This window comes from Humulus lupulus, chromosome 7 (assembly GCF_963169125.1).
Source record: "Humulus lupulus chromosome 7, drHumLupu1.1, whole genome shotgun sequence".
Lineage (NCBI taxonomy): Eukaryota > Viridiplantae > Streptophyta > Magnoliopsida > Rosales > Cannabaceae > Humulus > Humulus lupulus.
Genome location: NC_084799.1, coordinates 82,879,888 through 82,906,734, shown reverse-complemented (window position 1 = coordinate 82,906,734; position 26,847 = coordinate 82,879,888). Strand labels below are relative to the sequence as shown.

The 26,847-nt window shown below is 38.8% G+C and overlaps 1 protein-coding gene across 4 annotated transcripts; it reads right to left on the bottom strand.

The window, feature by feature from the left end:
• Positions 1 to 6,900: 6,900 nt before the first annotated feature.
• On the bottom strand, positions 6,901 to 23,826 carry LOC133788381 (uncharacterized). 4 transcript variants are annotated; one of them, XM_062225847.1, is made up of 6 exons: positions 23,226 to 23,826; positions 22,692 to 22,761; positions 22,144 to 22,253; positions 21,563 to 21,596; positions 17,799 to 18,238; positions 7,529 to 17,718 (listed from the first exon to the last, which is right to left on the bottom strand). In XM_062225847.1, exons 1-6 carry the CDS (start codon positions 23,226 to 23,228, stop codon positions 17,107 to 17,109), a joined length of 1,269 nt encoding a protein of 422 aa, XP_062081831.1. In that variant the 5' UTR covers positions 23,229 to 23,826; the 3' UTR covers positions 7,529 to 17,106. The 4 variants fall into 4 exon arrangements, 3 of the variants coding, with proteins under 3 accessions (XP_062081831.1, XP_062081832.1, XP_062081830.1); XR_009873203.1 differs by lacking the exons at positions 22,144 to 22,253; positions 22,692 to 22,761; positions 23,226 to 23,826 and adding an exon at positions 6,901 to 7,166 and having other exon boundaries at positions 7,248 to 17,718; positions 18,327 to 21,594; XM_062225848.1 differs by lacking the exons at positions 21,563 to 21,596; positions 23,226 to 23,826 and having other exon boundaries at positions 22,692 to 22,719.
• Between the last annotated feature and the right edge of the window lie 3,021 nt (positions 23,827 to 26,847).

Sequence of the window (26,847 nt, the reverse complement as noted above, 5' to 3'; positions counted from 1 at the left end):
AACTCAATAATAAAAATCCTAGAAAGTAATCAAGAATCATATGTAAAGTATTAAGGCAAATCATGAAAATTCAAAAATTAAAGACAAATCTTGAAAATGATGTAAAATGGAGAGTAAAATTATATCTTCTCAATAAATGGAATCCTCACATAAAATATTATAAAACTATCAAATATAATATCACAAAATATAATGGAAAACTAAAAAATGAAATCAAAATATTATATCTCAGATAGTTAGAAAGATTCAACCTTTAGATCGAGTCTTTAAACTTGGGGTAGCATTCAAAGGAATATACACGAGGAATATCGCTATAAAAAATCTTCATTCCAAGCATTCTTGAAGCTTCACCAAGAGGGAATGAGAATTGAGATTTAAGAAGCCTTTGAAACTCACACAAGTCAATCAATTGTTGGTGAGTTTCTTGGAGAGAATGAAAGTTCTTAGAAATCTAGAGAGAGAAAAGGGTTAGAGAGAGAGAGAGAGATAAAAAGTGTGATCAAGACTTTGAAAGTCTAAAGACCCCTGTTTATATTGTAGGCACCGTCATTAGGCTAAAACAATAAGATTAGAGCTTTTAAAAAGATCATTTTGGAGCCAAAATTAGACTTTCCCGGAATGCCCCAGGCGACATGTCGCCACCTAGGTTGTGACATGTCGCCTCCCCACTATCTAGAGCACTCAAAATCACCCTTAAACACCTCAAAATGATTACAAACTTTTAGGGTAGCTTAGATACCTCATTGTATCACTTTAGACCCATAAAAGCAAGTTATTAATGCCTACAACAAAAACTCATATTTTCACTTTAACTTAAAGTGAAATCGTTATGTATTTTGCTCCACCTTATGTAAAATTACTTAACCATTATATTTAACAAACATCAACAGTCAACGCTCTAATTTTACAACTCAAAACAATAAATGCAAGTTAATTACAAAAAAGATTAACACAAAAGACGATGAGAAACACAAAAACAAAATCAGAACGTCCCTAGGTTAGAGAAACTAAAATCCTTGCAACAAAGCTTGCCACGATAAGAAACATTGTCCAAATTCTTTATTCCAAGCCTTTTCCAAATTGCTTGAAGCATCTAAAGTGGTGAAATGAAAATTAGGATGTAACAAACATTGAAAATCACACATGTCAAGCAAATCTTGGTAATTTTCTTGGGGAGAAAGTGTGTTCTTGAGAGCTAGAGAGAGAGGTTAGAGAGAGAATTAAGAAGTGTAATCTATACCTCTCAATCCTAATTGACCCTTTTTATAGTGTATGCACTATCATTAACTCTAACCAATAAAATTAGAGCTTTAATGTTTTAAATTTTGAGCCAAAAAACGTATTTGCCACGTCAGGAAAAGGTGATATGTTGCTTGTTTTATGATAATATGTCGTTGGTCACATCGATATATCACCTAGCAACATATCACCTAATGCTTCGTGGCATTACGTGTGTTTATAGCATGAGACAGAGGATATGTCGCTTAACCTCCGGTCAAGTTGTTCAAAATTTACCTTAGATAGCTCCAATTGCTCCCAAACTTTTTGGACATGGTTAGATACCTCATTGTACCCTTTTAGACCCAAAATTATAATTTTTTTTAAATACCTACAACTCAAACTCAAAGTCTACATCTCCATTATGTGAAATCGTTAGGAATTTTACACCTCCTTGTGTAAACCATATAGGCTTTGTATTTAACCAATCCCAACAGAGCATATAATAGTGTGAATAATGAGAAGTCTAGACATATAAGTGAAAAACATGAATATATGAGACAATTAATTCAATATGGAATCATATCTATCTCATATATATTAATACTAGTGAGAACTTAGCGAATCCATTTAAAAATCTCTTGTGACAAGGTTAGTGAAATTCTCATTTTTAAGGTTTTACCAAGTGACTAATCCAACAACTTTTTATTTAACATAGAAACATAAAAAGTTGATTGATTAATTAACAATCTGAATGGTCAAAAATCAAAGTGGATCGATTAGATTGTATACAGAGTGAAAAAAAATGATATAAACATAAAGTACATAAAATTTAAATGACTTACAAATTTCTTACATCGTTCAGTTATTCTATTCCATGGGGCCACACTTAGAGAAGAAAGATAATTAGTAAGAGATCAATGGCACAACAATTTTCTTATGCAAAGATAAACTTCCTCTGTTATATTGCCACAAGCTTGAGCACCATTGCTGTAACGTCCTATTAATCCAGGACTGTTACACTATGTGTTTAAAATAATGCTTAACTCATTAAGCGAGTTATTTGGACTCAAAAGTGTGATTAAAATTAAATAATAGTTTAGGTACTACTTTTTTGGACAAAAGGTATAAACTTCTATTTAAAACTAAATATTTACAAGGGGTCCCAAAAAGGTTTATCAAAATATAATACATTCAAGGTGTACAAAATAGTCGGCCTAAGCGACAAAATTGGACTTTTATACTCTAAGTCCCACGAAATATCTTGACCATGGCGGCCAAGCAAACCGAACGTGTATGCGCCACTCTAAACTTCTCCAACTAATGGTTGGTCCACCTTTCCCTTTCCCTTACTTGCACCATAGAGCAATTGTGAGCCAAGGCCCAACAAGAAAACCCCACAAGGCATAATAAATATCCAATTAATCATAAGCAATAAACAACATGCTTCACAGATAATAAATGCATTCATTCTAGTCATACAAATCATAAGCACGTTTCATAATTTACAAATAAGTTCATTTCAAACACATAAACCATTTACATGACCCAGCCAAGCTGCCTTGCCAAACAGCCCAACCGAGCAAGGTGTGCCTCTCAGCTCCAAGCTCGCGGTCCATGTCGGGCTTGTGACTACCTCTGTAAAGACCCGACTAATTTAAAGAACTCAGACCTTTAAAAATACTAAGACACACTACTATATTTTGGATACATACATAAAGTAATAAAGACTTTATTATAAAGAAAATCCAAAAGTACAGGATCCCATTGTTTATACATAAAATCATAAAGAAAATAAAACTTTTATTTAATATTCAAGTACTAAATGCGGAAATCATAAATACATAATTAAAAGACTCAAATGTCAACGCCATCCTCGATCGATTCCATTCTTGGTTCATTCTTTAAGTTTGTCGCCCAATACACATGCCAAAGCCACCTCGGATCCGTCCCGCCTTCCATGTTCATTTACCTGCACAATCTAAATAAAAAGGAATGAGCCTATTGCCTAGTAAGGAAAAACTACTAAAACATAAGACATAAGACATAAAACATAAAACATAAAACATAAAACACAAAAGTGGACTACAATATTAATGGACATTAACTCATGACTGTAGTATGTGATAGAAACTGCTATAGTCCTCTTGCTACTATTTAAAGGTAGGTTTAGACACAACTATAGTCTACGATAATAATTTAACTCATTACATGTAATTGTTTTAGGTTTAAACTTTGCATTTTAATATTTTATTTTTTTAGAATTTTTTTATTTTTTGTTAACTTTTTCATTTTTTTTTATTTAATTTAATTTAATTATGTAAATGAGTATATATATTAACGTATATATTTAGTATAAGTTCCACTTTATTAATTATTTAGTTTGAATATTTTGAGTAAATTCTTCTTTATATTTTGTTAACTTTTTAAATTTTGGGTTTAATTGTTTAAATATGCATATATATTAAATTGTTTGTTTTCTTTAAGTTATATTTTATTATTGATTTAGTTATGATATTTATAGTAGATTTTTCTTTATGCTTTGTTAACTTTTTCAAAAAAGAAAAATATATTTAATTTCGAGTTTAAGTATTCAAATAGGTATATATATAACAAAATATTTGTTTTCTTTAAGCACTTTATTGTTTATTTAGTTAGAATATAGCTTTAATATATTTTTCTTCATATTTTGTCAACTTTTTTATTGTTATATTTGCATAGGTATTTTGTTGACAACTTTGTTGGTGAGATCAAGCTTTGGAGAATTTTATATTAGTGGAATGTAGGAATTATAAAATAGTGGAGATAGGTTCTGGGTCTGTGTGTTGCGATGATATAAGGTTGTAATTATGCATGTTTGATTGATTAATTGGTATGTTGTGTTTATGTGATGAATATAGGTTTGTTTAAATTTTGGGAAATGTGATAGAAATAGGAGAAATGCTGCCCAATTTTTTTTTAGATTTAGTAATATGAAAATTATGCATGTTTGATTGATTTGTTGAATACTTTTGTGTATATATATCATGTGTTGTATACATGCACATTTCAAATTTGGGAAATGTGATAGAAATAGGGGAACTGCCCAATTATTTTTGGACATATTGTTTCCTTTATTTACTTGTCGGATAGGTTATCCGTGAAATATAGGATTGGGGTTGAGTTTTTCTTGCAATTTTGTGCAAGAAATACTCAATCTCCTAATAGTATTCTTTGTCCTTGTGTTAAGTGTAGTAACATTGTCAGGATGACAATTTTTATAATAAAAGATCACTTATTTAGGAATGGAATAGACAAAATTTATAAAGTGTGGTTTTCGCACGGAGAAAGAATGAAAGTCACTGATGAGGGACCATCTAAGAATAATAAGTATTTTGATGTGGATTATGGAGTTGATGATATTGCAAAAATGATTGATGATATTGCATCAGTGGGGAACTGCCACAAATGCCAGATTTGTGACAGTTCCCCACTGACGCAAATGCAAGCCTAGTTTGTGTCATGGGATTCTGTGTCACATATAAAACTGACGCAAAAACTCAATTGTGGTAGTTAGAAACTGACGCAAATGACCTTTTTTGTAGTAGTGTGGAGACAAGTCCGGGACTGGAAACTCCTAAAACCAAACAGTAAAACCATATGTTTCCTAAAGAAAAGAAAATAAAAAGATCTAAACCATCAAGATAAGAACTTACCAAAAACCTTAAGTTTCGAAGAAATCAAGCACCGAACCAAAAGTGTCATTATAACGAGTTACAATTTGAAGTAAAAGAAAAGAATAAGAAGAAAAGAAATAGATTAGATCTTACGATTAAGAATGTCTTAGATGGCTTAGTGCTTCGATCTATACCTCAAACACTGAAATCACACTATAGCTTACTTCCCAAGTGTTTAGAAAACTTAGATTTGAAAGTTTTTAACCCCAAAACCCTAGTGTTTCTCTCTAGAACAAAATTGGCATATTGGAGGCTCTGAGAAGTGTTTGAAATATGATGCAAATGGCTGATTGAAGGGTCCTATTTATAGAGTGAAACTAACTCCCTTTAAAATGAATAAAAATGGGATTTTCCGCTCAACAAATGCCCAAAACTCGGTCAAAATCGTTCAAGAGCAAGTGCAAGTTATTGAGGGTTGTTTCTAGCTTCAAATTCCACGGAGTTTCAAACATAGCCACTTGAGCTGATATATTGCTCCCTATAGGTGATATATTGCCTCCCTTGTTTTCCCAAGGCTCCGTGGTTTCGTTAATGCAAAGTCGACGTATTTTTCGTATCAGCATAGGCGATATATCGGCCCCTATAGCTGCGATATATCGTCTTACGCTGATATACTAAACCATGATTTTGCACATTTTAAGTATACTTAAAGCTGTTTAGACCACTTTGACTGAGTAAGACAAGATCCTAGCATCTGAAGGAAAGTTATTGACTTCCTAGGCTTATCCTTGATTGTTTTATTCATCTAAAATCTGTAAATCCTTAATAAACATACATGTAGCAAATGTCACATTCTTAATTATTTTATCAAAACCTTAGGTTATAATAAATAATATTTCTAGGACTAACTACATTAATTAAACCTTATGATAAAATTAAGCTAAACTTATAAAATCCATAACTATCTCTAGGAGCTTCCAAATAATTCCCAGCTTGAATCAATATCCACGAAAACTAAAATACTACAGCATAAGCTACTACTATCTAACTAAGTAAAATTCAGAGGCTCTACAATTCTCCCCTACTTAAAAAAATTTTGTTCTTGAAATTTTCTTACCAAACAATTCCGGATACCGTGCTCGAATGTCTTCCTCAAATTCCCACATTGCCTCCCTTTCTATGCTATTACTTCATAAGACATTGACTATCAGAAAACTCTTAGACCGTAATTCCATTACCCCCTTCTCTAGAGCTGGAGGTAGGGCTAATCTATACGCTACTTGTCCCACCTTGTCCAATATCTCAAAAGGACCTATGTACTGGGGACTAAGTTTTCATTTCTTCTCGAACCGCTTCACTCCTTTCATTGGAGATATCCTTAAGAAGACTTGATCTCCAACGTTGAATTCCACATCTCGTCGCTTGGGAACCGCTAAACTCTTTTGTCGACTCTGAGCAGCGATCATACACCTTCTAATTAGTTCCACTGCGTCTTGAGCCTCTCTAATAGCCTCAGGTCCAAGAAGTTGTCTTTCTCCTACCTCATCTCAATGTAACGACAACTGACATTTCCTTCCATAAAGTAGCTCATAGGGCGCCATAACGATCGTTGTCTGGTAGCTATTATTGTAAAAGAACTCTATGAGTGGCAAATACTTACTCCATGATCCTCCAAAGTCTAGTACACAAGCGTGCAACATATCTTCTGAAATTTGTATGGTACGCTCAGACTGTCCATCGGTTTGAGGATGAAATGACATACTGAGACTTAACTTGGTACCCATGGCTTGCTGCAAGATTCCTCAAAATCTTGTTGTGAACACCGAACCTCTATCAGATACTGTGGTCTTAGGAATTCCATGCAGTCATACAATTTCTCGAACATAAATTTATACGTATTGGTCCGCAATGTACGTAGTCTTGACAGGGAGGAAGTGAGTTGACTTTGTGAGTTGTAAAGACCCGACTAATTTAAAGACTTCAGACCTTTAAAACTACTAAGACATACTACTATCTTTTGGATACATACATAAAATAATAAAGACTTTATTATAAAGAAAATCCAAAAGTACGGGATCACATTGTTTATACATAAAATCATAAAGAAAATAAAACATTTATTTAATATTCAAGTACTAAATGCGAAAATCATAAATATATAATTAAAAGACTCAAATTTTGGCGTCATCCTCGATCGATTCCATCGGTTCATTCCTTAAGTTCCTCACCCAATACACATGCCAAAGCCACCTCGGATCCGTCCCACCTTCCATGTTCATTTACCTGGACAATCTAAATAAAAAGGAATGAGTCTAATTGTAGAGTCCCAGAATATTTACTTAGCTAGCTAGATAGTAGTAGTATGTTAGTTACCGTGGATTTTGGTTCAAGCACTACTACAAAAATGGGATTTCCTGACAGATTTTAATTGTCGCTATTAAGAAACAACGACGGTCGACTAATTGTCGTATTTGCCTATGCCGGCGTAGGGGTAGCTACGCCGACAATTATTCGGTGTCGTTGTTGCTGTCTACGCCAACAATTATTAGGTGTTGTCGTTGCTGGCAATGCCGACAGTTATTAGGTGTCGTCGTTGCTTGCAAAAAAATTATTTATTTTTATTTTAAATTAAATATTATGATATAAATGAAAGATTTATATACAAATCTAAAAAATTATAGATTAAAATAACAAAACTTATACAAAGTATTTACAAAGAATCATTTACTCTAATAAAAATTACAAATAAAATAAAACACTCAATTTATTGTCCAACAACATATATTTCTTCTTCATGTCCTTGTACAACAACTGAAGTGAAAACTACCACAACAAATATAAAGTTGTAGTGATTAACTTAGCTTAGCTTTAGATCTTTACCACAACTAAAAAAGGCCTAGGGGTTAGTGGATATTTAAAGTTGTAGTGATTAACTTAGCTTCAGATCTTTACGTATATACTTCTGGACATATAACTTACGATGTGGCACCTCTTATTCATAATTTCATTCTTTTAGCTGGGCCTTGATCAATGATGGGGTCAAGGGGAGGTGGTTGTGCCTTCCCCATGTAGAGTCCAAGAATTTTCCTTAGCTAGTTAGATAGTAGTAGCAATAGTAATAGTTGTAGTATTTTTATGACTGTGGATTTTGGTTTAGACCGGGATTTAGTTGGACACTCGTAGTAACACTTGTAGATTTTATAAGTTTAACCTATAGTTTAAGAATATTAATTATAACCTAAGGTCTAATTAATATAACTGATTATGAAGGTGATATTTATTATAATATAAGATTTAGATAAACCTAATAAGGAAATGACACTTGTCATGTGAATGTTTAATGAATAATTAAGTATTTTGATAAATAAATTTATTAAGAGTAATATTTGAATATCGTAGGGTCTGCCAGCAGCTTTGAAATCATTAGAGAGCTTAGTCAAGGTTGTTTACTCAATTCAAATTAGGCTGAAAAAGTGCAATTATGTGTATAATATTTCAGCATATGCCGATATATCGCAACACTAGGGGGCGATATATCGCCAGACGGGGATACGAAAAATACGTAACTTCGCACGACCACGTCGACGAGCCTCAAGCATATTAGCCCAGGCGATATATCGCCTACTAGGGGCGATATATCGACTGTAGTGCCAGATTTTTTAACGTTTTTGAAACCAGGCTTATTTTATTCCTTAACCTCTTGATAAGTCTAGAATCTTTTTGACTGAGTCTTCAGCCTCTGCTGAACGATTATTTAAAGATTTTTCAATTAAAAAGCCATTATTTTATTCAATCTAAATAAAGATCTTTTCATTCTTAAACTCTATAAATAGGACCATTCTTAAACTCTATAAATAGGACCTAGTACCCAGCCATTTATTCATTCATGAAGCTAAGTTTAGAGTCTGCAAGCTGCTAGGTTATTTTAGAGTGATAAACACTTGGGTTGGGATTATAAGCTTAATAAACACTCGGGAAGTAAGGTTTGTAGTATATTTCAGTTCGAGGTGTAGTTCGGTTATAGAAGCATTCGAGGTATTCCTTCTTCTAGTTCCTTTCTGTGTTGTTCTTATAGTTTTTCTACTCAAAATCCTAACTCGTATTCTTTATTCTTGGTTAGGAATCTAAGATCTTGAACGTAAGATTGTTGTTGGTAAGTATCCTTTCGATGGTGTAGTTCATTCTTTTCATCTTTTTTCTTTAGTATACTCACATTTCTATTATGTTTTTTTAGGAGTTTTCCAAAGTCCCGATACTGTTCTCATATCCCGGTATATTGGTAAGGAAAATAGGACAGGATAGGATTTTATATGTTATATGTTATCTTATGATATGTTGTGTAATGAAATGTTATATTATGTATGTTGGTAGACTTGGGCATATAACTTGTATAGCTAACAAACCCCAATAAATTTATGGGCATATGACTTGCTTAGCTAGCAAACCCACAAATTGAATGGGCATATGACTTGATTAGTTAACAAGCCCCAAGTAGTATAATGGCTATTGTAGCATTGTAGTAGTATATGACATATGTTTATGATACAGTATATGTTTATGAGTGATATAATTTTATATATGATTTATGTTGTTAGTTTTTCCTTGCTGGGCATTAGACTCATTCCTTTATATTTATATGTGCAGAAAAATAGTTATGGCAGCTGTTATCAGGTAAATTAGCATTTATGACGTGGCAAGTAAATTCTTGATACGTGGCTGACACCTGGAAGCATCTGCTAGAGTATCGACCAGGAGACACACCAGAAGCATGACAAGCCTATCTATACCGCGACCAGTCTGGTCGGTGGTTCCACTAGCAGAACGACATTTATGGGAAGATCTTTGTAAATCCCGATATTATCTCATGCAATCTTCTGAGTATCCCACTATTCAGGGGATAATATCTGCAACAAATAATCTGTAACCCTCCTTGAGCCTATAAATAGCAAGAAATAGCTCAAGGTGAGGGGGACTTTTCTTTTGAACGAGAGAAAAAAGGAGAGAAAGATAGAATTTCTGCCAAAACACTTGTATTGCTTTAAGTGAAGTGCTGAAACTCATTGAACCCGAGTTCTCTGATCACACTTCTGATTTCATATCAATATAATTCTAAGTGGACGTAGGTCATTACCAGATCCTGGGGCCGAACCACTATAAATTGTTGTGTTTTCTTCACTTTCGTCATTATATTATTTTCTTTATATTTGTTCATATCATCCATATTTTGACTCCGTGTCAATTGGCCAAATCGTGGGTCAACATTCTGGTGCTTTCATTGAGAGGACAATTCATTGCTATTAAGAAAACCGATGGCGAAAGCAGGAAGGAAAACTGGCCAAACTGCCGCCACTGCACCATCAAATCCACCACCTCCTCCTCCACCCGCAAGCGTGGCGGAAGATGAGCCGCAACTGGATTTTGAAGAGGAGGAAATGGACGACGCGACGCTGAAGAGCACCCTGGGTGCATTGCAAGAAGAATTAGCTAGTCTGAGAGCCAATCAAGAGACTGCTGCAGAAACTATGGCAAGGCAGCAGCAGGAACTTGATCGTCAGCGGGCGGAGTTGAGCGAGAGACAAGCAGAGGTAGATCGCCGCCAGACCGAGGCCATGGCAGCCCTTGAAGCGGCCTTGCTGTTGGCCAGAAATCAGGTCGCGCCTGCCTCGCAGCCTAACCAACCTGAGAATGGGCCACCTCAGAAGAGTCCCAATCCTAGCCCACCAGTCCATCCTTCAAGTCCGCAAAGGCCCGAGCAGCCTCAAATGCCCCAAGACGACGTCCCACTGGACCCCGAGGCAAATCCACCATCCCAAGCTGCTCGAGGGAATCCCCCGCAGCAAAGGCAGAATAGGGCCGAGCGACAGCCTCGTAGTCCTAGACGCCGCGAGAATGATGGGCCACCCCAAGCGAACAGAGGTCACTACCCTCCTGGTAACAGGAGGGACTCGGAGTTAGGCTCTGCGGTCCGTGGACCCCCACGACATGATAATGCAAGGGGACATCGCGACCAGCGCAGGCCACCCTCTAACGCTCGAGGTGCTTCTGCCAGAGACGGGAATAGAGGGAACAGCCAATCTTACCACAGCCAATCAAAGTTCAAAGATGGCCACGGTTACAACGAGGTTGACTCAGGCAAGGGCAATGCTGATGAAAGGAACGGAAATAGAGGCAAAGGCAGGAGCCAAATACCTCAAGATGACCAACCAAATAGACAAGATGCTGGGGGGCAACCCAAGCAAAATAATGTCTTCAACCGGCTCGGAGGTAGCGAGCAACGGAGAAGAGAAGAAGATCTAAGAGACATACTCAATGATCGTCGGGAGAAGCATGGTGAGAACATTCCCCCAGCAGCAGAGACCGTAGCTATTCCCACTGCGTTGCAAGCCCAGATAGACGCGCTAAATCAGGCTGTGCAACAGCTGGTCGGAAGTAGGACCTCTTACATCGACCACGATAGGAGAAAGGGTACTCCATTTATCCAAAGAATAGCCAACGCTGAGACTCCCAGCAAGTTCAAAATGCCTACTCTCCCGAACTTTGATGGATACGGGGATCCCGTCTCGCATGTGAATAAGTTTGAAATCAAGATGGACATTCAGAAAGTGTCCGAAGACGCTCGGTGCAGGATCTTTCTTGCAACACTTTCTGAAGCCGCGCAGGAATGGTTCTTTAAGTTCCCACCGGCAAGCATAGTTTCCTGGGAAATGTTCGTAAGGGAGTTCTACGGACAGTTCTACGCAGGTCGTGTCCACCCGACCGAAGCAAACCAACTGGTCGAGATCCGCCAGAAGGATGGGGAATCACTAAAGGATTACATCCAGCGTTTTATGCGAGCGGCAGTCGGAGACAAAGGAAAAATGATGGCTATAACCGCGGGAGTAAGGCGCCGTTCGCCCCTTTGGAAAAGTCTTCGTAAGGACGAAGTTAAAACAACCCAAGAGTTCTTGGATCGAGCCGATCGTTACATAAAGCTCGAGGAAGCCATTACTGACGATGGGAAACCCTCGAACAAGGGTAAAAAGGCCGCCGAACCTTCCAAAGCCGCCAATGGGTCCAAACCTAATGGCAACGACAAAGGTCATAAAAACGGCAACGGTAATGGCAAAAATGGCGGGAAACGGCCATATAACGAGCCATCCACCTCCGACAATAAACGTGCCAAGGGTAATCGTTATGAACCTAGGTTCACTAACTACACTACCCTCATCGAGTCTCGAGGAGAGGTTTACCAGGCCACGAGCTCTAGTGTGCCTTACAAGAAACCTGGGCCCATTCGAAAGGACATTTCGAAAAGAGACACCACCAAGTTCTGTCGTTACCATAACGACTACGGACATGACACTAATGAATGCAACCAGTTAAAAGACGAAATCGAGTTCCTTATAAGACAAGGACACTTGAGAAGGTACGTACGGGCCTCGGGAACTTCCCAACGAGAAGCTCCAGGTGGCAACGAGCAGACATCTACACGACAGCGCTCGCCACCATTACAGCCTGCCCCCGTAGCCGGAACGCTCTTAACCATCTGTGGAGGCCCGCACCTCGCGGGAAATAGCGGAAAGGCCAGAGAACGATATGCTCGAACTCTACGCCATGACCAGGACATCGAGATGATGACTGTGGAGGACCGCGCGCCAAAAAAGGCACGCTCAGAGGGGTACGGTATAACCTTCTCTGAGGACGATGCCCAGCACGTCCGGTTCCCACATTCCGATCCGCTGGTCGTGGATGTCCAGATGGCCAATATGATGGTAAAAAGAGTACTGGTCGATACAGGAAGTTCAGTGAACATCCTGTATAAATCAACACTAGAACGCATGAAATTGTATGTAAAGGACTTGGAGCCCTGCAATCAAACCATATACGGCTTCTCTGGAGAAGGACTCGCACCAGCCGGGATGATCAAACTCCCAGTAACAACGGGTACAGCGCCTGCCTCGAGGACACTACTCACCACTTTTGTAGTGGTCGATTGTCCTTCAGCATATAATGCCGTTATTGGAAGACCCATACTGGTTGAGCTGAGGGCCATCACCTCCATGTGGCATCTAGCCATGAAGTTCCCAACAGACGCAGGAGTAGGATGCGTTTTAGGAAACCAAAGGGAGGCCAGAGAATGTTACAACGCCTCAATTACAAAGGCAAAAAGTGGAACGTTGAAGAGCACCAACCCAGAACGATTGCAGATGACAGAAGACGGTCAAACCCAATCAGGTGGTAAAGTCACCAAATAGGGTGTTGCCCAAAGTGAGGATATAGATTTGGATCCTCGCTTTGGGGATTTTGAAGAAAATATAGGACCCATCGAGGACCTGGAAGAGGTCCAACTCGATGAAAAAGATCCAACCAGAGTCATGAGGGTTGGGAAGAATTTAGAACCTACCACAAAACAGGCACTGGTAAGATTCTTGCAAGAGAACCAAGAAGTTTTCGCCTGGTCGCATAAAGACATGGTTGGAATAGACCCTGCAGTAATCAGCCATGTCCTGAACATAAACAAAGCCTTTCCACCGGTGCAACAGAAAAGAAGGCTGCTCGATAAAGATAGATCAAAGGCCTTAAAAGAAGAAGTCGAAAGACTTAAAGAAAATGGGTTCATCAGGGTAGCGTTTTATCCGTCGTGGGTCTCAAATCCGGTGCTGGTCCCCAAGCCAAGCGGCAAGTGGCGGACCTGTGTGGATTTTACAGACCTCAATAAGGCCTGCCCAAAAGACTGCTTCCCACTCCCAAGGATCGATCAGCTAGTCGATGCAACTGCAGGACATGAGATCCTCTCGTTCATGGATGCATATTCGGGTTACAACCAAATCAGCATGCACCCCCCTGACGAGGATCACACCAGCTTTCGAACCGATACGGGCTTATATTGTTACAGAGTAATGCCCTTCGGACTGAAAAACGCAGGTGCGACTTACCAACGATTGGTAAACCACATGTTCAAAGAGCTAATTGGGATAAGCATGGAGGTATATGTGGATGACATGCTCGTAAAGTCCAAAAGGGCAGAAGGACATGTGAGGGATTTGCAGAAATGCTTTGACGTACTGAACAGGTATCAGATGAAATTAAACCCCCTCAAATGTTCCTTTGGAGTCGGATCGGGGAAGTTTTTGGGGTTCATAGTAAATTCAAGAGGAATCGAGGCCAACCCCGACAAGATAAAAGCCCTGATCGACATGAAGTCGCCGAAGAAAATCAAGGATGTACAAAGCCTGACCGGAAGGATCGCTGCCCTGAGTAGATTCATCTCAAAATCAACTGACAAGTGCGTTCCATTCTTCAATCTACTCAGGGGAAATAAGAAGTTTGAATGGACGGAGGATTGCGAGCAAGCATTCCAGACCTTAAAGACTCATATGTCGCAACCTCCCATCCTATCAAAACCAATCGAAGGAGAGACTTTATATATTTATCTGGCAATTACCGAAGTTGCTGCTAGTGCAGTACTAATACGGGAGGAAGAAGGTGTACAGAAAGCTGTTTATTACGTCAGCAAAAGGCTCATCGGTGCGGAATTAAAATATCCTCCGATCGAAAGATTAGCATATTGCCTAATTCTAGCCTCCAGAAAGTTGCGTCCGTACTTCCAAGCTCATCCTATCACGGTTCTGACCGACCAGCCCCTTCGGCAAGTACTCCAAAAAACGGAGGCGGCCGGTCGACTGTTAAAATGGGCGGTCGAATTAGGACAGTTCGACGTAACTTATTCACCACGAGCAGCAATAAAAGGGCAAGTCCTGGCCGATTTTATTGCGGAGTTCACAGAACTCCCCAACAACGAGTTGTGCGAACAGCCTGAAGCGTCCATGCCTCAAGACAAGACTCCTTCATGGAAGCTATTCACGGATGGATCATCTAATGAATCTCACGCTGGAGCGGGAGTGATATTGATAACGCCCGAAGGGCATCGATTTCACTGCGCAATCAAGTTTGACTTCGCAGCGTCAAACAATGAAGCGGAATACGAGGCACTCCTCGCTGGGCTGAGAATGGCTAGGGATATGAATATAAAAGCGCTCGATGTTTACAGCGACTCTCAGCTGATCGTGAATCAAGTCCTGGGAGAATATCAAGCGCGAGGATTAAAGATGATGGCTTACCTCAACAAAACGAAAGATTTGCTAGCACAGTTTACAAAGTACACCCTCCAGCAGATTCTGCGAGACCAGAATTCGAATGCAGACGCCTTGGCCAAACTCGCAAGTGCTAAAGATGCTGACGCCTTGAATATAGTCCCAGTAGAGAGATTAAGTGAACCAAGCATTGATGCGGCCGAAGCCAGCATGGAAATTCGTATGGAAGATACATGGATGGCGCCTTACCTGGAGTACCTGACAAATGGGACATTGCCAGCAGATAGAAACAAAGCCAGAACTCTGCAAAGGCAAGCTGCTAGGTACATACTGCTCGACGGTGTTATGTACCGAAGAGGATATTCAATGCCACTGCTCAGGTGCATTACATCAGAAAAAGCAAAAGAACTCATGAAAGAGGTGCATGAAGGCTTCTGCGGAGATCACGCTGGGGGGCAGAGTTTGGCGAAAAAAGTTCTCCGACAGGGCTATTTCTGGCCAACAATGAATGAGGATTCAATGGAGTACGTACGAAGATGTGATAAATGTCAAAGGTTCTCCAAAATCTCACGAGCCGCTCCAAACGAATTAAAGCAGATGCAGAGCCCATGGCCTTTCGCAATATGGGGAATAGACTTAATTGGATCACTACCAACAGGAAAAGGAGGAGTAAAGTACGCAGTTGTGGCGGTCGATTACTTCACAAAATGGGTCGAAGCTGAACCACTCGCAACCATAATGACCAAGAAAGTTCTCGACTTTGTCATCAAGAACATTGTGTGCCGCTATGGTTTGCCCAGAAAGATAGTATCAGACAACGGGACCCAATTTGACAGCGACTTGTTCACCGATTTCTGCGAAAGGCATGGGATAATTAAGAGCTTTTCTTCAGTCGCACACCCCCAAGCGAATGGGCAAGTCGAAGCTGTAAACAAAACCCTCAAGGACACCCTGAAGAAAAGACTTGAAGAAGCTAAAGGAGCATGGCCAGAACAACTACCTGAAGTCCTCTGGTTGTATAGAACATCTCATCGAACAGCCACAGGACGTACCCCATTTTCCTTAGCTTATGGGTATGAGGCCATGTTACCCGTCGAGATAAATCCCCCCTCACATCGGCATTTAACGTACGATCAAGACCAAAACAGCCAACTAATGCTGGAGTCCTTAGACTCAATTGACGAGATAAGAGAAAAATCTCAACTCCGAGTTGCTGCTTATCAGCAAAAAGTCGCCCGGTACTTTAACTCCAAAGTTAAAGAAAGAAGATTCAACGTCGGAGACTTGGTGTTACGACGAGTTTTCTTGAATACCCGCGACCCCACAGCTGGAGTGCTCGGACCTAACTGGGAAGGGCCTTACCAAATTGAAGAAGTCCTTCACCCAGGCACCTATAAACTCGCGCGCTTAAACGGAGATCTCGTTCCACGCTATTGGAATGGAGAACACCTGCGCAAGTATTATCAATGAACAGCCCTTCTTAAAGGACTGGCTTGTTTAAATTTTCTTTTACAAGTTTTGCAAAGAGGGTTAGCCACGTTGTGTGGCTAACTGCTCGTATATGTAAGATTATATTTCAGAATCGCTCGTAAAGACATGATTAGTCCATTTTTAATACGAAATTATAAGGGACTGTGCTCAACCAGTCGTTCTTGCCAACCTTTGTGAATTTACATTTGCAAGTATTTGTTCATTACGTGTGTTGTTTTGCTGTATTACAAGTATCATTTTTCCGCACGAACAGGAATGTTCGGACAGGCCATGGTCAAGGCAAGTGACCAAGGACCTAAAGCTCCTCGATCACTTGGGGGGCATATAAGGCACATCGATAGCAAAGCATACTCTCAAGGTATGTAAACACATTAACAAAATGAGTGAAAGCATGCTTCAAGTACTTAGAGTATTTTTCAAAATATATGTTTTGTTAAATCATGTCCAAGTACTATGCTAAGTTCGGTCATACGGACAAACGTTATAATAAGTAAAAATATTATAGCACTAAGAGTTAAGCTTTTACACCGCAAGCATTGCTGCTTGGATGTAACTGTTCGAACAAAAAGATTTACTGCCCGTGCAGCAAAGTTTAAAAAAAAAAAATTGTTGTCTTTACATCACGACCCGTGGGTCGCATGTTCAAAAAAGAAAGATAGTTAAATAAATTAAGAAGCATGGGGGGCAGGAGGGTCCTGGGCAACAACCTGATCAGTCACTTCCTCGATGGTTTCTTCTTCCAAACCAACAACGCTTGGGGTTGCAGGAGTCGCAGCTCTTGCCTCCTCATCAGCCAGTTGAGCAGCGCACCGGGCCAACTCCGCAGCTCTGACTTCCTCCGAAAGGTAACTAAAGTCAGCACCCTGATTGTGTTTCCAGAAGTTATAGAAACATCGGAGTGTCGTCCTTTTGTACTTTTCCAGATTCTTGGAGTTATCAAGCTCCAGCCGCTGCACCTTCCCCTCAAGAGTGGCGATAGTCTCGTCTTTAGACTTGACTACCCCCTCCAGATGCTTGATTTCGCGAAGATGAGTTTTGTTGTACGACCGGTACTCTTCCCTCAGCTTAACTGCTGCGTCTTTTACAGCTTCAACCGCGGACAGTTTGGTTACCGCTGCATCCCTCTCTCGGACCACCGTCTCCAACTCCTTAGCATGTTTGGCCTCAGCAGCCGAAAGTTCCTCGGCCGCCTTCACCTGATGTTTCTCAAGAACTTTAGCCTCAATCTGCTCATAATAGGCCTGGGCTCGGGTACGAGCAGTAATGGCAGAAAGTAAGGCCTGTAAAAAAAAGAAAAAGAAGTCAAGACTTATCCCGAGGTCTGAAAAAACAAAGACTCGAGGAATAAAAAGATACTTACGCTGGAGATCTCGTTCAGAGCCCTGTTCAGGATCTGGTCGACTGGTAGCTCTTCAGCTTGGATCATGGCGGTCCCAATACGCTCACCTTTGCCTATGCGTTCAATTCGGTCCTTGGCGGATAGGATGGCACGGCTCACGAGCCTGGCCCCATGGGCCTCTTCGCGAGAAAGCTGCTCCCTAGCAGGCGCAGGTGAAGGGTTGGATCGAGCAGGAGTATTTTGCTGTTCAGAAGGAGCTGGAGGAGGAGTGGGAGTTCGCCCAGTTGGCGCAGGACTTCGCCCAGTTGGTGTACCCTGAGTAAGGTCCTCTGGTCGATTCTTCTTAGCTGAAGGACCTTGACTGGTTTCACCAGTCCGCTTCTTTGACCTCCGTTGAAGTTGAGGGATTTCCTCTTCCTCTTCGGCCTGGTACATGTCAAAAATATTGGGAGTCGACATTTCTGCATGAAAATAAGTACAAGAGGTTAGTGAGGGAAGAGAAAGGTGAAGGTAAGTAATACAACAGAAAGAAGATAATAAAGTGAATACCCGAGCTACAACTACTGGTCGCCATACTATTGACTCTATTAATCATATACTCATTTTCTGGCACGAAGAAGTTTGGCCCTAGATTGGGCGCATATGTAAAGTTACCATCCCCGTCAAACATATGACAAGGGATTGGCAAATCATTTAAAAGCGAAATAACGTTACCATTGTCATCAGAAGACACCTCCAAGTCAACGACAGTATCTGTGGCCTTTTCTTTCCCCTTGCCTTGGGGAGCATAAGGCCTTTCTGCAGAAGGACTGCCTGTGGGTTCCCTGATTGTAACTCCTGTGGGCCTCCTCCTAGGGGAGGGCACAGGAGGATGCTGCTCGGGAACCCCCTCGGCAGTAGGTTCGTCCGCTACGGACCCTCTATTTTCATGGCGAGGAGCCAGAAGGCCAGAAGACCTCAAGTTCTTTTCTAGTGTCAGAGTTTTGACACATTTGGCTGCAGCAGACATCTTGGCCAGGGTGTTAGACCTCGACACCATGTCTGATGTCGGGGTCGGACGTAACCAAGGGCCTAAAAAGCAGATCAAGTTTGAGAGATGATGAAAGGAAATACTCCGTGATAAAATATCAACCAAGACAAATAAATTTATACCTCCTCTCGCGAAGGCCAAGTTGCTACTGGCTATATCCGGAGTAAAGAAATACTCCTTGTTGTAATGCCCCACGTTCGATATATGGGTGGTGCCACTCAAAAACGTCCGGCCGGTTTCCTGGTGACAGAAGTGAAAAAAGCCTGTTCCGTTGTGTTGAGGATTGGACTTGAGGTCAAAAAGGTAGTTAACCTCATGAGGTGAAGGTTCTGGCCATTTGTTAAGCTTGTAAAAGACATAGAGTGCAGCCAACATCCTATATCCATTAGGAGTTATTTGAAAGGGAGCGACGCCGAAATAATTGGCCACCCCCACAAAGAAAGAATGAAGAGGGAGATAAGACCCCGCTTCAATATGATACCGGGACCAGGCACTGAGGTCCGCAGTAGGGCGTGTAATGGTTACCCCCGTTAGGGGGTATTTTCTGAAGCAGTTGGCGACCATCCAAGGGGTCATCGAACTGGCTGGGGGAGTATACCACTCGACATCAGGCGGATTCCGATGGCGAGGACGAGCCCTAGTTTGGATATTAGGGTCAGGAACAAGATTCTCTCGACCACTGGTCGAGGGAGCCCCCGCCTGCGAATCAGGCTGGGCAGGAGAAAAAGGGTTACTTTCAGACTCGGGCCTTTTCTTGCCAGAAGATTTTGAACGAGCCATTGGAGGAGAAGGGTGCGGCCTGGAAGAAGTTCGTGAGAAAGGTATCTGGTAGACGCGGTCAGCTGGTTGATCTTCTCCCTCGAGCAGTTGGGCGAGGAGGTCGTCGTCGATGGGTCTCTCACCTCCCCACAAATCTGGCATTAAAATCTGCAAACAGAAGAATGGGGAGGCGAGGTCAGAGGAGTCTAGAAGGTTTTCAGAATAACACTGGTCGAATATAAAAGCTAAAGCCTTTATATAACAGCATTCTAACAAGAAACTAAATCTTTCTGTGCGAACAGTTTAAGAAGCGGATCAAAGGGTGAAAGTGGAAAGTTTTCTTGAAATAGCTTTTCCAACTCCTCTTAGGGCGGGAAAAAATTATTTTCAACTGGCTTAAGAATCGAAGTGCAACTTCGATTTTACGTCCTAAAAAGCACTGATCCTGGGTCTTAAACTTACTCATAAGCCTACTCTGTCTACAAAAATATCTTATCTGCAAGTGTTCACAAACTAAAAACCGAGAGACTCAAACAGTACATCATTTAAAAGCATGCACCACGAGAAATTAGAAGCATGAAGTTTCAAAAAACTTACCAAGGAAAATGATCGTGGAGATGGAATTAAGAGCTTCGGGAGTCAAGGAGCCCACCGTCTGAGTCTAGAAAGCACAGGAGAACGTTCGCCGGAGAAGGTAAGGCTCTGGTTTTTAGGGTTTTCGACAGAGTAATGGCGTGCGTGAAAAGGAAAGAAATGGCTCTGGTGATCTTATATAAGTTTGTCTCTGATATTCAAAAGGCGTGATCATTGAGTTTCCCTTTTCGATGTATGGGGAAACATGATAGCCGTCAAAAGTGTTTTTGGGGAACTGAAAAGCCATGATTAGACAGGAGTAGTTTGTTTTTTTTCAAAAATGCACGAAGGGTCCTGACACGTCAGAAGGGGTTACCGAAAGGTCATACGTTCAAAGTTTATTCACTGTTCGTAATAAATAAACTTTGGGGGGCAAATGTTATCAGGTAAATTAGCATTTATGACGTGGCAAGTAAATTCTTGATACGTGGCTGACACCTGGAAGCATCTGCTAGAGTATCGACCAGGAGACACACCAGAAGCATGACAAGCCTATCTATACCGCGACCAGTCTGGTCAGTGGTTCCACTAGCAGAACGACATTTATGGGAAGATCTTTGTAAATCCCGATATTATCTCATGCAATCTTCCGAGTATCCCACTATTCAGGGGATAATATCTGCAACAAATAATCTGTAACCCTCCTTGAGCCTATAAATAGCAAGAAATAGCTCAAGGTGAGGGGGACTTTTCTTTTGAACGAGAGAAAAAAGGAGAGAAAGATAGAATTTCTGCCAAAACACTTGTATTGCTTTAAGTGAAGTGTTGAAACTCATTGAACCCGAGTTCTCTGATCACACTTCTGATTTCATATCAATATAATTCTAAGTGGACGTAGGTCATTACCAGATCCTGGGGCCGAACCACTATAAATTGCTGTGTTTTCTTCACTTTCGTCATTATATTATTTTCTTTATATTTGATCAAATCATCCATATTTTGACTCCGTGTCAGTTGGCCAAATCGTGGGTCAACAGCAGCGAAAAGTTTTTTGGCAGCTTGGAGTTGTGTATTAAGACTGGATTGAAATCGATTGACTGAGTGTTCGATTAGAGAATGAAGTCTTAAGTTTTTAAATTATGATTTCTATGTATTATTTTCCGCACTTAATTTTGTAACTCATTTATTTAAGTTATGTTTTGCTTTATTTTCAAAATAATGGAATCCCATATCCTAAGTAAAATATTTATGTATTCAAACATTTTCTTTACATAATAAAGTTATGATGTTTTCGCATGTACGCTTTCTCATGATTAGTATAGTAGTTATTAATAGTCCAAGGTCTAGAATAGTTGGGTCATTACACCCCATTTGTTGGGTTTTAGGGCCATTTTCCGATTCTGTGTTCGTGAGGGGGTGTAACCTTTTGGAAATAGTGGTGGTGGGGCTGGCGCTAGCTGCATAAATGCCAAGTGACCTCTCAGTAACAGATTAGTTGTGACATAATAATAACTGGACAAAACAAACTGAAGTTTATTTATCTACTTAATTTTATTTATTTAACAAGCAGTAATAAATTAAAAGCCCAAGAGTTTACAGTAATTATCTTTAATCAAAGCAGAATTTGGGAATTTTTAAACGAAATATCGCAGTATCATCTCAAATTTCAAGTCAAACTCTGCAACATGAGACAGCAATATCAACAATGACAGACCATGATAAGTAGACAAAAAATATACGACAACAAGCATACAATCTCAAGTCTCACCCCCAGCAAAAAGCAATGTGGATTTAAGCTTACGCTGAGTCAGTCTGAACTCTAGACAAACCGGTAATAATGGGATCTTAACAAATAACACAGTCAACATGTAATGTATATTTCAAGCATCTACACTTCTTGATAACATTTCCTAGACTTTTCCTCTTAAAAGGATATGTTTTCCACTGCTATGAGTTTACCGTACTTTTTCACAACTGTTATATGGGAGAATGTATGATAATTACCTTGCGTTGTAGAGATGCAACAATATGATCAATTCGCTTTATGTCCTTAAAATCAATTGTCTCTTTGGCAACCTTTGGTTCCAAAGCTGCATTTTCATTTTCGGAATCAACTGCATCACACATGACATAAGTTCAATTAAAACTTTCAACACAGAGCTAATAATACCTTTCAAATTCTACCACTTGACTTAAAATTTTCACATTAAAAAAAAACAAAGTACCAATTGAACTTGTTACTTGCTAATATTGGAAATTACAAAATATAACAGCAAATGCATACCACAGAATAAATACCATCAAATTAAAGTTAAACGGCCTATGCACCCTTTCAAATGCCTAACATACCATTTGAGTACGTAATTTGTCTAGAGAACTTTCCCTTTGGACAATATAGATTTATTTGAAATGGAACCTATTATATTAAAAAGACTTTCCATATAGGTATACGCAATGTTTTGGAGCATATATTGTGTGTACATATCATTAGTCTATCTTTATCTTAAAACTTTAAAAAAAGGGTGGGAGGCAAGTCCAATAAGATGTCTTACCATATCCTATCTTCTCTGACTTTGAGGCAGCAGTTGTAAAGGCCTTTGGTATGTAGTAGAGAGCTCGCCCCTGCAACATTTATAAACAATCCACATTAAACATATTGCCCTCTAACTACCAAATTACTTTATGCAGCAGCAATGCAATTTTCCATATATCTGAAGTTCCCATGTTGTGCTTACTTCAAAACTAAGAGAACAAAACTAACAATTGTACCAAATTACTTCAAATTAGGCCCGCTACACATGTAAAAAGTCGCACCATTGGAAGTTTCCAGTGATACTGTTGTGCCTCAAATAAACTTATAAAGAAAAACATTAATAATTATAGACATAAAAAGATAAAATAATCTTACTTCTGGAAATTTTGCATCATTCAACGTGGATTCCAGATCAGGTACATATATCACAGTTTAATTGAGTATATTAATTAACACTTAACATACTAGGAACATACATATTTTAATTTAATTTTCTAAATTGCAACAAATTTAAAATCTCAAAACAATTAAAATTCGAGTTAGGAATTTATACCATAGCGGTTGGGAGCTCGAGACGAGCCTCTTGTCACCTCACGTCGTTGCTAGCCGAAGCCCACGCTGGAGCTCTAACAACAATGACGGAGTGGCGGTTGGGTAACGAAATTGGTTGGGCTTGAAAGCCCTGACCACGAGGAGACTAAAGAAGGTGGCAGTGTGACCCACGGCAGCTCGGGGTGGCTGGAACTAAGCCAAAACCTTTGGAAATTCCATGGATTTCGGCTAACACCCACGGTGGTTTTTGGGCCCGACCCTCATGTGGGTTTTTCTCCCCATGGTCTGCTGAGTACGATGGTGGTGGTGGCTCAGCTCATAGAGGCTTGAAGTGGCCGGATTTTGCTCGAAAACATCAGGGTGGTAGTGACTTCGGGGGGCCCGTTGATTGGGATAGGCGGCGCATACGGTAGCGAGGCTCGGGGATTGGGGGTTTCGGCGGCTTGCGAGACTGCTGGTGCCGTGCGTGTCGACGGCTTGGGCCGACTAGGATGCGAGGAAGGATGCATCTCTGTTCAGGAGAGAGGGAAGAGAGAGAATACAAGAGGGGGAGAGAGAGGACCATTTGAAACTAGGGTTCAGATTTTTTTGTCAATATATTAACATTTTATTTTCTTATTTCTTTCTTAATTAAGTTATTAGCAAGGCTCTATTTAAATAATCAATTTCTTATTTGATTTATTAACTAAAAGTTTATTTCATTTTATCAAAATTTAATAACTAATTGAATTAATAATTAATCTAATAGTGTGTAAGCATTGCCTTATAAATAAATTAATATTATTTTAAACATACATATTAAAAAAATTATAACTAATTAATTTATAGAAATTTTAAAATTATGTTATAAATATGTTAAAGAATAATATAGTTAATTTTATAAATATGTTAAAAAATAATAAATTTAAATTTTGATATAAAAATTATTATAAATACAAAAGTTAATAATATGACAAATTTAGAAATAAAAAAAATCTAGTTTTAAAAGCTTTTAATAAATACATAATTTTTATAAATATATTTACATAATTTAGTTTATTTTTAAAATTATACTATTCATTAATTTTTTTACAATATTTTTCCAATTAATAAAAAAACTCTTTTTTAACTAATACAAATTTTATAAATGTGTTAAAGAATAATATAGTTAATTTTATAAATATGTTAAAGAATAATAAATTTAAATTTTAATATAAAAATTATTATAAATACAAAAGTTAATAATATGAAAAATTTAGAAAAAAAAAATCTAGTTTTAAAAGTTTTTAATAAATACATAATTTTTATAAATATATATTTACATAATTTAGTTTATTTTTTAAATTATACTTTTCATTAATTATAATTTTTTATTTTAATTTTGGCGACATTTTATGACTGTCGGCATTGGACTTTTATTAACTGTCGGTGTTAGGATCAATAGCGACAACGTTTAACTGTCGGTATTGGTCTTGAATTAACTGTCGCTGTTGGTGTCAATAGCAACACCTTTTAACTGTCGGCATAGGTCTCGAATTAACTGTCAGCGTTGGGGTCAATAGCGACACATTTTAACAGTCGGCATTGGTCTTAAATTAACTGTTGGCATTGGTATTAATAGCAACATATTTTAACTGTCGGCATTGCTCTCGAATTAATTGTCGGCGTTGGGGTCAATAGCGACAATCAAAAGCAACGGTGACAGTTATTAGTTGTCGGCGTAGAGTCCCGCTAAGCAATTACGACAGTCAATAGAGTTGATTGTCGTGGTTGGGTGTATGGAAAGCCCAGTTTTGTAGTAGTGAAGTCGGGACTTAGTTGGACACTCATAGCAACAGTTATGGATTTTATAAGTTTAATCTATAGTTTAAGAATATTAATTATAACATAAGGTTTGATTAATATTGCTGGTCATAGATATATATTTATTATAACCTATGGTTTAGATAGAGCTAATAAGAGTGTGACACTTGTCATAATCATGATTATTAAGGAATTAAGTATTTTTTATGGATAGTTTTAATAAAAGAAAGATCTAGAAGCTCTAGAACCTTCCAGCAGCTGTTAGGATCGTATTATGACTCAGTCAAAGCTATTTATCCAATTCAAATTATGCTGAAAAAGTATAAATACGTGTTTAATATATCAACGTATGCCGATATATCGCAGCATAGGGGTCGATATATCGCCTACAGAAGATACGGAAAACACGTCGACTTTGCACGAATGTACGATCAGGGACTCGAGATTAGGGTAGAGTCGATATATCGCCTATAGGGGGGGCGATATATCGCCCTTAATGATGATTTTTGAAAAGTTTGATTTTTGAATTTTAAAAATACCCTTAACCACTTAGACCTGCCTTTAAATGATTTTGACCGAGTTCTGGGCGTCAGTTGAACGAAAATTCAAATCTTTTTCATTTTGTAATCATTTATTTATTCAAAATAAAAGGGGTTAGTTTCACTCCTTTAACTCTATAAATAGGACCTAGTGCTCATTCATTTTCTTCATTCTTCAAGCATTTGATCAGAGCCTCCAAGGTGCTAATGTTACTATAGAGAGATACACTTGGGTTTTGGGTTAAAGCTTTATCATTCTAAGCTTTTATAAACACTTGGGAAGTGAGAAATAGTGTGATTTTGGTATTGAGGTTTAGACCAATCCATAAGGTCATTCAAGGTATTCCTATTCCTTAAGTCCAGTTCTTTATGATTCTATAGTTTTCTTTAGTTTCTTTCATTCAGATCCTAACTCTTGTTATTGATTCTTGATTAGGTATTTAAGTTCTTGAAACTTAAGGTTCTTCTTGGTAAGTTTCTTCTTGGATGGTTTAGTATTCTTTTTCATCTCTTTTCTTTAGATTCTCATCATTTTACTGTTGGTTTATAGGAGTTTCTAATCCCGTTCTTGTTCCCAAATATCTCGGCTTTTGGTAAGGAAAATAGGATAGATTTTATGTTCTTATATGTTATAATATGTTATGATATGTTATGATATGATATGTTTATGTTATGATATGTATATGTATACTATGTTTTATAGTCCTTGGGCACATGACTTGTTTAACTAGCAAGCCCCAATAATTTATGGACATATGACTTGCTTAGATAGCAAACCCCACAAATTTATGGGCATATGACTTGCTTAGTTAACAAGCCCCAAGAAGTATGATGGCCATTGTAGTCTTATATGATATATGTTTTTTATAGCCATATGTTTATAGTATATGTTATAGTCTTATGATGTATGTTTTAATAGATTTTCCTTGCTGGGCATTAGGCTCACTCCTTTTATTTTTAGTGTGATGCGGGAAAATGATTATGGAGGCGGAAGGATTCTTGGTAGCTTGGCTTGTGTGTTAAGGATGTATGAATTCAATGGACTGCGTGTCGATCGAGGATGATGTTATATAGTCTTTTGAATTATGTTTTTTTTTTTGTAATTCCGCATTTAGTTTTTAAACAATTGAATTAGTGTTTATGTTTTTTTATGTTTTATTAAACAATGGGTACCCATACCATATTTTACATCTTATTTTGTAATTTGCACAATATTTATTTTGGAGTTTTAATAAAGTTATGATTATTTCTTATGTATCTTTTCTCCAAAAGTAGTAGCTATGTCTAGTAGTTTTAATGGTC

Coding starts and splice junctions, on each gene's coding strand:
- LOC133788381 (XM_062225846.1), bottom strand. CDS start 19,728: ATGCCAGATTTGTGGGGAGGTGAGAGACCCATCGACGACGACCTCCTC. Junction 18,239..18,326: donor GACCAGTAGTTGTAGCTCGG/GTATTCACTTTA, acceptor ATTTTCATGCAG/AAATGTCGACTCCCAATATT. Junction 17,719..17,798: donor CTCTGAACGAGATCTCCAGC/GTAAGTATCTTT, acceptor TTTTTTTTACAG/GCCTTACTTTCTGCCATTAC.